The 12,523-nt window shown below is 38.7% G+C and overlaps 1 protein-coding gene across 11 annotated transcripts in view; it reads right to left on the reverse strand.

The window, feature by feature from the left end:
* The window catches only part of LOC145998865 (band 7 protein AGAP004871), a 280,450-nt gene that overhangs the window by 211,678 nt on the left and 56,249 nt on the right, over positions 1–12,523 (reverse strand). For all 11 annotated transcript variants that reach the window (XM_083135548.1, XM_083135546.1, XM_083135545.1 and 8 more), the window contains exon 2: positions 10,625–10,718. In XM_083135548.1, the coding sequence (XP_082991674.1) occupies positions 10,625–10,703 (79 nt within the window). In that variant the 5' untranslated portion in view covers positions 10,704–10,718. The remainder of the gene's footprint in view (positions 1–10,624; positions 10,719–12,523) is intronic.

Raw genomic sequence — 12,523 nt, forward strand, 5'->3', positions numbered from 1 at the left:
ATGCCAGGCCAAAAGCACCATTTCCTCCCTTGGGCACGCCACTCTTTTACGGCCACAATTTCTAAAATATGGGTGTATTGCATAGCGGACTGAAATTATTATATGTAAATTACAAATCAAACTAACTACGTAGTTCAATCTGAAAATTAACAGAATGGCAAAAATGGAAAGTTTAATATTTCCCTTATTCGCGTTTCTTTTCTTATTCTGTTTATGAGGGTGTGCTCGTACGGACAACGGAAGTTACTAATAAGGTGTATGCAACGCATATTCATACACTTGTAAGTTGAATTGTATCTTCTGGAAATATACTTTATAAAGAAACAAACTGCCGGAGTACTAAATGAGGTGAGTGTACATAGACATGAGCAGTTTGAGTATACTATACCTAATTCTTTATTCGCATTGGGTTAGTAAAATTTCATTTAGTGCGGTCGGAATGCCGGAAAATATTTCGCTTCCGGCGGAGAAAGTGCCCTTTGAGGGGCGGATACTACATTAATTTCCGAACCTAAAACGCCCCGGACCCCAAGTTTTTAAGACCTCGTTTGTCTGTAATGGTGTTTTCAAAATGGCAGTCATGACGAACATTCTAAACCTGAAACATGTTAGTTTATTGCAGTTATTTATCATTCATGACAACTTTTTTTTCACCTAATTTGAAAATTTATAACTGTATTATGATAATAAGAAATTCGTAAGATCCACTTTTTCAAATAATATTAGATATGGTGGCCAATATGGCCGCGAAAAGTCTAAAAATAACTCTTTCAACTATTTGATCATGTTTTGGATCAAACCTTATGTTTTGGATGTGCCAGAACTCAACGGTAGCATCGAAAATAGTGTCAGACTAAGCGCATGAAATAATAATAGTTCAATTTTTGACAATATATATATATATATATATATATATTATATACAGGATGTTTCAAAAGTCTTGACACTATAGGACAACTTCGTTATTAGTGCAGATGGCGAAAAATGGAACGAGGGGAAAGTTGTTGGAAATATGAGGCTTTCAATATAATGTGCTTGAATTTTCAACGTAGCATGCACCGTTGAGGCTGTTCTCTCGTATGAGCCTCAATGAGAACTGACATTGCCTTGTTGCCACATACTTTCCTTAAGGGGGCATTTACATTATCGCAACACCGTACTGTACTCGATAAATTGAGAATGATGACGCAAAATTAGAGGCAAAGTAAGAAGTGTGTGTGTGTGTGTGTGTGTGTGTGTGTGTGTGTGTGTGTGTACATGCACATATACGCACAAGCACACAACTACAAAACTTGTAATTGTGGTTAATGTTATCTGAAATCGAGGTTGTTCATTAGGGCATAGTAATATGAACAAAGAATAAAATTTCGAAACGAAAGGGATCTTAATTTTTCTCTTCTAATCAGGGCAGATCACTACTAAAACGTATTTGCGCTCGGACAACATCGTAGCATATCCGTTCGGTTAAGAAATATTGACCCTGGTAGATCTTGTCAGCTCCTGCTCAGAAATGTGTAGGATAAGCCTTTTACAGGAAATTGTAAGAACCCTGGCCTATGGCTAGAGGTGATGGGAGGCCAAGCGAGGGTTTAAATAGGTGCGCATGAGAGCGACACGAGGTCTTTTTACTTGGAATCATCGGAGAAGCAGGAGCTATTGGTCTATTTTCTAAACCGAACAGGGTAAGCTATTCTACACCCTATTCTGCCATTCGCATTGCTCACTTCAGTCTAAACCGAATCATGAGTTTACTTTAATGTTAATTTACATCATTGTACCTGGCCCGTTCAAGGCTATCTCTACCATCAACAGTATTAATCGGGAGGAGCAAGTTACATCCCTATTTAAGATCCCCGCGTTCATGTTGGAACGCTACGTGGTGAGATGCTTGGGCTTTTCATCCATTTTACGGAAATGTGATGAAAATTAGAGCCACGTGTTGGAGTTGCGGAATTTTTTATTTATATCATTCGAAATAAATGAAAATTGAAATTTGTTAAATAGTGACATGTCAGAATTGTTTTTTTTTCTCCGCGAATATTTATTTGTGGGGCAAGCTTCGTAGTACGCAGCTTTAATGTTAATGATGGTTAATGTCGATACTCGGTTTTAATTCAGAGTCCTTTCCCATCACACCCACCAAATAGGCTAATCACCCGCTGCATTAAAGCACATTACAATGCGGAGGAAACGAAAATGGAATGTTTCCTTCGGAAGCCACGGGCAATGAGGCAACAGCTCTGCGCCTTGCTTCGTCGCGGTTTTCCGCGTCGGTGCGATGTGGCATAAGGTGCGTCCGTCATTCCGCGCGCCGGAAGGTTTGATGTCGGACATTCGAGTGTCATATTCCGCCCAGAATTTGGCCAGCCCGGGCACGTCTACCGACGAGACCTTGTCATTCCGCTCCTAGTAACGCTGTGGTTCGCTCGAACCCGGTACCTTTGGTCAGGCCTTGATGGCTATGACAGAACTACTCATCAATTCCAAGGATTTTATCTAAATTTTCAAAGTGGCATTTGATTTTGATGACCCTTGTCCTTGCAGTAGTCTCTTGAAATACAATTTGGTATTTTTTTTTACATGAATTTGGTACGTGACTTATGATATTTCGGCTATAAACGATACGACTCAATCACACCATGGTGTGTGTACTTAGTGGGTCACAACAGAGAGTATTGCTGAAGTCAATTGTGTTTTTAATTAATTAAAGTCCTTTAAAGTTTCAATTTTATTTTTATTTATAAACAGACCGTAACTTGTTAATGATCCGAAAAGTAAACCCAGTTGTGTTTATGTGTTTTAAGTTTAAACTGTTAAAGATTATCGCAAGGAGGATATTTAATTTTATCACGTATACTTTTGAAATGCACAAGGTTCAGTGGTCGACTCCATCGTAATTAAAATGACTGAAATCTCCTCGCCCCGAAGATGGGAGCCTTGGTATTAATAATTGTAGTGTAAATTGATAAGGAGATAGTCGAGAGAATACATGAGTCAGTCGCAGTGCATTTTTATTTTACCTTATTTAAGGAATTTTTTTTTTGCTAAAGTAAAGTTAATGTGTGAAAAAACGAAAGGCGAATTATATTTCTAGGAATAGAGTAGCAATTATACCGTGCGTCCATTTCGATCTTCAGCCGAGAGATCGGGAGGAGCGTGGCGGGCGGCGCTGGCGGAGATGCCGACATTTGCGGCCTGTAATGCCCGCATATTTTTATGGACATATGCAGACATTTATATAAATATTGCAAAACGAGCACTAACCTGTGTTATAATTTATCATCTGTAATTCATCCAAGTTCTGCCCTTATATACACAAAAAATACGCTTTAGAAACGATGTTAAGAGCCACAGATAATAGAACATTTTAATCATAGTTTTGACCAGTAACGTCCTGCTTAAGTTTATATCCTTGAAAGAGTTTTGTGGCGATGGGAATCGTTTGGAGGTTTCGAATGTGCAACACTGTATCAAGATTACGCTGCAGACGAAACCGTTAAATGTCAATGATTTTGGTGAGCTTCCTTGCAATCCGAAATATCCGAGCTCGAGTTTTTTTTTGTTCCTTCGCGACTAGATGAAGACAGAGTTGTGAATATAGTGGCGAAAAATGTAAACCAAGAGCGTGTTAATTTCGTACTGTGCGCAAGAGTGTTATTCTTGGTTACTTGCAGTTACTTGTTTGTGTTATTGCAGTGTGTATGTGTGTTGTGTCAGTTAGACGATTGGAATGCCAGCCGCAAGGTTCACGTTAGAACAAAGATTTATTATGTATGACACGTACATGAAAACAGACTTGTGTCGAGACGTGTGTAGGCAATTTGTACAGAAATTCCCAGGCGTTTCACCTCCACATAGAGATACGGTTAGACATCTTGTCCTTAAATTACGAGAAACTGGATCGTTAAATTTTAAAACACTTAAGCAAAAACGACGGATTCTAACCGAAGCAAAACTCGATGATATTGGTGCAGCGTTAGAACGTTCTCCAAACAAATCTCTACGCCGTGTTTCACAAGAGGTGGGCGTGTCAAAATCATCGGTACATACAGCCACTAAGCTACTAAAATTAAAACGGTACTCTTATAACACAGGTTAGTGCTCGTTTTGCAATATTTATATAAATGTCTGCATACGTCCATAAAAATAAGCGGGCATTACAGGCCGCAAATGTCGGCATCTCCGTCAGCGCTTCTCCCGATCTCTCGGCTGAAGATCGAAATGGACGCATGGTATGTACGCTACTATACGCTGGCGTAAGTAGTCAGAGTGACGCTACCATTCGGTTAGAGCATAACCCGCTCGTTGATTAAATGTTCTAGCTAAGGAATAATAATAGGTGTTTTTAGTTGTACGCGCAGAAATATAACACAGTGCAATATAACACAGTGCGCAAGTGTTTATATATATGTTCTAAGGAATAGAGGAGCAATGATGTCCGCTACTAAAGGTAGTAAGTGTGACGCTCCCTTCCATTAGTTTTAAGTTTAATTATGTCTTCCCCTACGAATTATTTGTGTACGCAGAGGTACCGGTAGCAAGAGGAATGACACTGTCATTGTAGCGCAATGACATAAGAATGACTTAGTCTGCATGACTTTTAGTTTGTTAAAACACCATAGTTAGGCGTAAGCCAACTTGTAATGAAAAGTAGAACGAGACGTAAACGGTATTCAAGGCGTGGAGTATTTCACATATTAACGAGATTTTTTTGTTATTATCCATATATATTGTCTCTTTCAGCTATTTATTAAAGGATAGCTTAATATTCCTCCTTTTGCATTTTCTAGCTTTGAATTTTAAATACCTTAAACTTCATGTGTATTTTTATATATATTGTTTCAATTTTAAAAGATAAATATCACACTTTCGCTTCAAGTTACGGCATTCCTTAATGCTTAAATAAACACTCTTTAGAGTTATTCAACAGATTTCGTGTGGTTACTTAATCGCATCGCAAATCATTAAATCACTAAATAGCGATAAAAGTTTAAAAGGTTGTTTAAATTAAGGTAAAACTGGTTGTCATTTTTTTTCATTAAATAACGATGAAGTTTTGCGAATAGTATAATCAATCAAGCAGAATCTTGTCAGCCCTCCCCTTAGGGACAATCACGTTTACATTCCGTCAGCTTACGATAGGTTTAAACACTCAAGTTTAATCTCTGCACCGAAAGCACGATTGCTGATTCATTCGTTGTTTTCCTTTTCGTTCCTTCGAACTAAAGATATGTGCAGTCGCAAGACTCAAGTCAAACATTTCCCTTCCATGTAAGTCGCCAGATTTCCGTGCACGAAGCGCTAGAATTTGTCCGTCTACATACCGCTGAGCTGTTTCAACGTATCATGTTACGCAGTCAAGGGCGTCCAGTGTCGAAGCTGGTGATGTGAATTGACGAGCAACTAGCCTTTGGCTCCTCGCGGAATGTGCTGATTCGGACCCATAACCCGACATCGAGATACTCGGAATGAACATTTCGTACCGGCGAGATTCTTGCAGCATATTGAACTTTAAACTCATGTGACATTCCTTTCATAGCCAGGCAACTTCGTGCTTTTAGAATGCAAAATAATTACTTATGGGATTACAGATTCTTTCAATGCCCACCTTAACTAAATTGTATAATAAAGAATACTTGCATTCATTAGCTTTCCCACACGTCATGAAATCTAATTGAATGCTCCCGTAAGCAAGGACACATTTAAAAGCAAGCCACATTTCAGTCAGCCTCACAGATTCGAACAGCAATCTCTTGGATTTAATTCACAATGTTACTAAAAACTCCAATTTTTTATTAATAATTTTCATATTTTATCCTTATTTCACTTTCCCTTCCTTTATTTTATTTTATTACAATGCTAAGAAATTGTCTTAACTGCTTATTATGTCACCCGTCAGGATTTTGCTGCCGTAACACGTCAGAAAATGCAGAGCAATACAGTTAATGATTTTATCACTTTATACGCACAAGCACACAACTACAAAACTTGTAATTGTGGTTAATGTTATCTGAAATAGAGGTTGTTCATTAGGGCATAGTAATATGAACAAAGGATAAAATGTCGAAACGAAAGGGATCTTAATTTCTCTCTTCTAATCAGGGCAGATCACTACTAAAACGTATTTGCGCTCAGACAACATCTTCTGCTGGCGCAAACCGGAAATACCAACAATAATGACGATTAAGAGGATAAAGGTTCACGCAGACTTCGCCTTCGGGAACCAAAACCAGCAGGAAAAAACAATATTAAAAATGTAATGATTCGTTCGTATGTTACGGGTTGCAATCTTCTGTCGTCAAGCTGCTTCTCCTTCAGACGCCTCTGGCACACACCCAAAGGGCCAGCGACACGCACGGAGGGCGTCGATATCCATATCCAATCTTTAGTCCCATTTTTGGAAATACTATGGACAACTGGGGACTTTAATCTGCTGGTTACGCTTACTTCCCTTGTCCCAACACCTTGCTTCTCTGAATTAGCTTCGAGATGTCCTTCACCGTCACTGTCTTGTGGTTCTATAGGGCTGCTGTCACGACGGAGCTCCAATTCTCGTAGCTTAACTTCCCCAAAATTCTCTGTCTGTCATGCATTTTCTTCGGAGGCACATAGTGGTTCGCACCTAAGTTAAACTACATGCCCTAGCTGTGCATGAACCGGACTTTAAAATAAAATCAAAAGTCGATGTCCAATGTTGGGCGATTCGTCACCATTAGCAAGCTCTCATCTTCCGAGGGAAGCAGAGGTGATGAGACATTACCTTCAGCACAGACAAGATGTAGTTGTCGCAGGGGGGAAACCGCCGTTTAGTGAAGTGACAGAGCTTATTCTAGAAGATAACAAGAAATTGTGGGCGAGAGTATCCACAGTCAGCAATAGAATAATCCGCTAGCTTCCGAAGAAAATGCATGACAAACTGAAAGATTTTGGGGAAGTTAAGCTACGAGAATCGGGGCTTCAGAGGATAAAACAGTTTCGGAAGAAAGTGGAGTCATTTTAAACGGCTAGAAAGAGGAAGTTTTTTTAGTATGCTGCGAAAAATTCTAAAAATGGAGTTTGATCAGAGATCCAAGAGACCTCTGCATATGATAGGAATAAATGCTAAGACCATGCAGAAGAACTTGATGGCACTGAAACTTGAAAGACATTGTGAGAGAGAAATAAAAGACTTAAAAATTCCTGTACTCGTATTTATCAACCGAAAGAACCTTTCTTCTTAGGACGTCCAGGAAGTCACTGCCGTTTCGAACGATAAAGGTGTAGATGATCCACACTACGGTCTCTCTACGCGGAGAAGACTAAATAAAAACCAAAATTGTTGCGTCGGCGAGGGAGGTTCCATGCACTGCATCAGCAACATAAGCTCAGTAGCCGTCGCGACAGCAGCCCTATAGGACCTCCGGACAGCGACGGTGGAGGACACCTCTTCCAAGGTAGTTCAAAGAAGCTAGGTGTGGGGACAAGGAAAGATAGCGTAACCAGCAGAGGTTAAGGTCCCCAGTTGTCCATAGTATCTCCAAAAATGGGACTATAGATTCTATGTGAATATCGATGCCCTCCATGCGTGCCACTGGCGCTTTGGGTGTGTTCCAGAGGCGTCTGAAGGAGAAGCAGCGTGATGACGAAAGATTGCAATCCGTAACACACGAATCATTACATTTTTAATATTAGTCCACTCCACTGCTCCCTTTCTTTTGATGACTGGTACCAGAACTCTTACCTTATTCATTGACACACAACTTACTCGATACGGCGAACCTAGGGCAACCGAAGGCTAAGTCTGCGTGAACCGTTACCCTCTTCATCGTCATTATTGTTGGTATTTGCGGTTTGCGTCAACAGAAAATGTTGTCTGAGCGCAAATACGTTTTAGTGGTAATCTACCCTGATTAGAAGAGAAAAATTAAGACCCCTTTCGTTTCGAAATTTTATCCTTTGTTCATATTACTATGCCCTAATGAACAACCTCTATTTCAGATAACATTAACCACAATTACAGATTTTGTAGTTGTGTGCTTGTGCGTATGTGTGTGTTTCTGTACACACACACACACGCACATACTTCTTACTTTGCCTCTAATTTTGCGTCATCATTCTCAATTTATCGAGTACAGTACGGTGTTGCGATAATGTAAATGCCCCCTTAAGGACGAAGCATGTGGCAACAAGGCAATGTCAGTTCTCATTGAGGCTCATACGAGCGAACAGCCTCACCGGTGCACGCTACGTTGAAAATTCAAGCACATTATATTGAAAACCTCATATTTCCAACAACTTTCCCCTGTTTCCATTTTTCGCCATCTGCACTAATAACGAAGTTGTCCTATGGTGTCAAGACTTTTGAAACACCCTGTATATATACACTATGTGGAAGAAAGTCATTGGATACCCCGATTTCAACTCTGAAACGAACTCTTCATGGAAAAGAGAGTACAGACGGGTATATATACAGCAGCAGGAGGCTTCTCAGATCATTCGCTGATAAAATGACGGACAGGAAAGAGCTCAGCATGTTTCAAAGAGGGATCATACCATAGGAGGCATGAGTATACATAGCATGGCTGATGCCCGACAGATCCCTAAATCAACTGTAGCCTTTGTTACACTGCAGCAATGCTCCACGAGTGGAAGACCCACGAAATTGGACGACCGGGACAAGAGAGTGCTGAAGAGGGAGATTACGAAAAACAGGACCCGTCCGATGCATTCGATTGCAGAAGAGTTTCAAAGTGCGACCAATTTGACTGTTTCGACCAAGACACTTCGCAAGGAGGCCCATGCGCTCGGTTATCATGTCGAGCCGCTGCCCACAAACCTCTGATAACAAAAAACAATAAACGGCAGAGTACGCTGGTGTAAAGAGCGGAGAAACTGGACGGTGGAGCAATGGCGGAAGGTCCTATGGAGCGATGAATCACGCTTCACACTGTTTCGATCAGATGGGAGAATGTGGGTATGACGATTACCCGGAGAACGTCTGTTACCCGAGTGTGTAGTGCCCACAGTGAAATATGGTGGTGGCGGCATCATGTTCTGGGGTTGTTTCAGCTGGCATGGCGTGGGTCCACTGGTACCGGTGGATTGCCACCTTACGTCTGCGTCCTACCGAGATATTCTCGACAACTCCATGCTTCCCACGTTGTGGCGTTTCCATGGAAACTAAGAATGTGTGTTCCAGGATGATAATGCGACTTGTCATGTTTCCAGGGCTACCATGCAGTGGTATGCAGAAAATAATGTCACCTGACTGGATTGTCCTGATCAGAGCCCTGACCTCAACCCTATCGAACATCTATGGGACGAACTGGAGCGCCGATTGAGGTCGCGATCGCCTCGCCCTTATACACTTCCAGGGTTGGTGACTGTGCTGCAGGAGGAATGGCGGGATATCCCACTCGGTGTACTACACGGCCTTGTGGCCAGTTTACCACGACGAGTGGCAGCTGTTATCGCTGCCAAAGGCGGACCGACCTCCTAATGATTGCAAGAAAACTGATGGTATCCGCTGACATGTGGTGTCCAATGACTTTCTTCCACGTAGTGTGTGTGTATATATATATATATATATATATATATATATATATATATATATATGCTACTGTTGAGTTCTAGCACATCCAAAACATAAGGTTTGATCCAAAACATGAACAAATAGCTGAAAGAGTTATTTTTAGACTTTTCGCGGCCATATTGGCCACCATATCTAATATTATTTGAAAAAGTGGATCTTATGAATTTCTTATTATCATAATATAGTTTTAAATTGCAAATTAGATGAAAAAAAGTTGTCATGAATGATAAATAACTGCAATAAACTAACAGGTTTCAGGTTTAGAATGTTCGTCATGACCGCCATTTTGAAGACACCATTACAGGCAAACGAGGGCTTAAAAACTTGTGGTCTGGGGCGTTTCAGGTTTGGAAATTAATGTAGTATCCGCCCCCCAAAGGGCATGTTCGCCGGAAGTGAAATATTCTTCCATTTTTTCTTGCATTCCAATCGCACTAATTCGCGTAATTTGAATGATAATTTCTGTCATAATTAAAACCCCCCGTAATGAAATAAGTATAGTAATGTACACAATGATATATCATGAATTGCACTGTACTATGGGATTGAAAACTAACAGATTATAATGAACAAAAATTCCTTTTCTAACTTTCGGTTAATGAATCAAACGAATCTTTATAACTGTTTTATTCTAATATTTTGTAATCATTTTAAATAGAATTGGTAAGGTTAGTGTCTGTCTCAAATTAGAAATGTAGCTGCTTTCTTTTTCCACTGAAAAAAATGTTAAAGATAAAAATATTAATGTATTATCCAAAACATGATTAGCTGGCTGGTTCACGTAAGAGTTCCATATAACATCTGAGTGGTTTAGAATGATCCGCTAGATGGCTCTAGTAAAAGTCGCATAGGAAATTTTCCATTCATTTGTGGCCTTAGCATATCAGATAACTATGAGAATTAATAACCAGGTTATTGTTTTTTACATAATTCAGTAAATGTATCTGTTGTGGTTGAAATTCGTCCAGTAAGTAAAACTGTTGTTATTTTTGTGGCTGGTATTGTTATTATTGTTACTAATAATACTTTGTGAAAACTTATAACAACACTAACCTCCAATGATGGCCTTTCGGTAATCGTCTCTAGCTGGTTCCATCATCTCTAAAGTTGTTTGTGGTGACACTCTGTTCATAAACTTCTCGGTGGCCTGTAAATAATACGGAAACGAACATGAGTGGTCATACATGTTACACAAGGTAGCCTATTTATTTATAAATAAGAATATGAAAATAACTTGACTGACATTTTATTGCAATTTTTGCATGTACGGAAACAATAAAACTTATATAGCTTTGGATTTCATCCCATTAAAATACATTTGTTACGTAATACTGGGATAAGTTTCCAATAGTATTAGTAAATTATTTAGTACCGAGAATATGCTTATGTGAAATGAACTTTATGGTTTATTTCTTTGCTCTTTTACACTTTCAGCAGTCTCTCTATTGAAGGAGTAGTTACGCTATCTATACCACTACAACATTAAAATAAATGCCGGTAAATAGAAGATGAAAGCTATCAAGTTTATTTCCAGATAAAATGGGGCCTTTAATTTCACATAATGACACCCCCTTGACTTTAGTCTGGATGTTCTTTAGTTATGCTTGCCAACAGTGGATTGTATTCAATAATGCAACAACTCAACTCAACAAAGTTTTATTGGACTTACAGTTTAACATATGGCTGTTTATGCTCAGCATACATTATAAGTACATAAGATACATTTTTAATATACATTTTACACACAAAGTTTAAAAACGCTTTTAAATACAATTCTATATAACTACATTAACTCATTCAGTAACAAAAATATATTAGAATTTTTTATCAGCTTTTCTCAAAAAAGCAAGTATAACATATCCAATACTAACATCTGGAGCATACAACTTTGAAGTCATATTAATGGGAAAAGGAACATTACTTTTGACAATCTTTTGTAAAAAGTCTTTCCTTTCTCTGAGTGAATTGGACATTCCAAAATAATATGATGAGCATCGCCCTTAAATCGCCACAGTCACAATTCGGCGATCTTAAAATATGTATTTTAAATAAATGATGATATGTTTTCGCGTGACCACTTCTTAATCTATATATTAAACAATTGCATTTCTTGATCCTTTACAATTATAAAACCAAGGTTTTTCCTAGTGTAATCAACATAAGGACGATAGCTTTCACCAACACTTTCTAATGAATTATTACACCATAATTTCCATTCTTGAAAAAAATTCTTCTTAAACCTCGGCAAAAGATCTGTATAATGTAATGATTTGATTGATTTAGTTTATTTTACTTCGCGTTTTGTGCCTCTTGGCTAATTTGCGAAGATGGGTATGAGTGATGAAATGATGAAATTGATGAATGGACATTCACAAACAACCAAGCCCGAGCGGGATTCGAACCCGGTGTAATGTAATGGTAACTGGATTGTTTCATTCATATGAGCAGCTTGTTTTGCATATCTGTCTGCTTGTTCATTTCCGTAAGTATTAATATGTGATTTTACCCTGATAACCGTCGCTGCGCTTAAACTTGCAGAACGATTATCAATGCAAAAAAAATTGCGTAATTAACGATAACCGTTATATTTAAAATAAATACAATACAGGCGCAGAAAATCTCACTACTTCCATCACCATGTTTAGTACTTATTATTTCTCGTTGCTATGGTTACAGCAATTTGATTTCTTGTATTTTATACAGCGTGATAAGATGATTATAACAATATATATATAAAACAAACATGCATAAGTTAAAACAACATCAATAACATAAATAATATTAACTTTGAACATGACAATTTGAGAATAGGACAGTCTCAATCTCTCCCCTTCTCCTGGTAAAAAAAATGAAGATAACATTTTTTTTTAATATATAATATATAAGATTTGGGTCCTGCCTTTAATATACACTCGTGAGGATAATGAAAGAGTTTACTTGACATGATGAACC

This window comes from Lepisma saccharinum, chromosome 14 (genome assembly GCF_977018435.1).
Source record: "Lepisma saccharinum chromosome 14, izLepSacc3.1, whole genome shotgun sequence".
In the NCBI taxonomy this organism is placed as follows: domain Eukaryota; kingdom Metazoa; phylum Arthropoda; class Insecta; order Zygentoma; family Lepismatidae; genus Lepisma; species Lepisma saccharinum.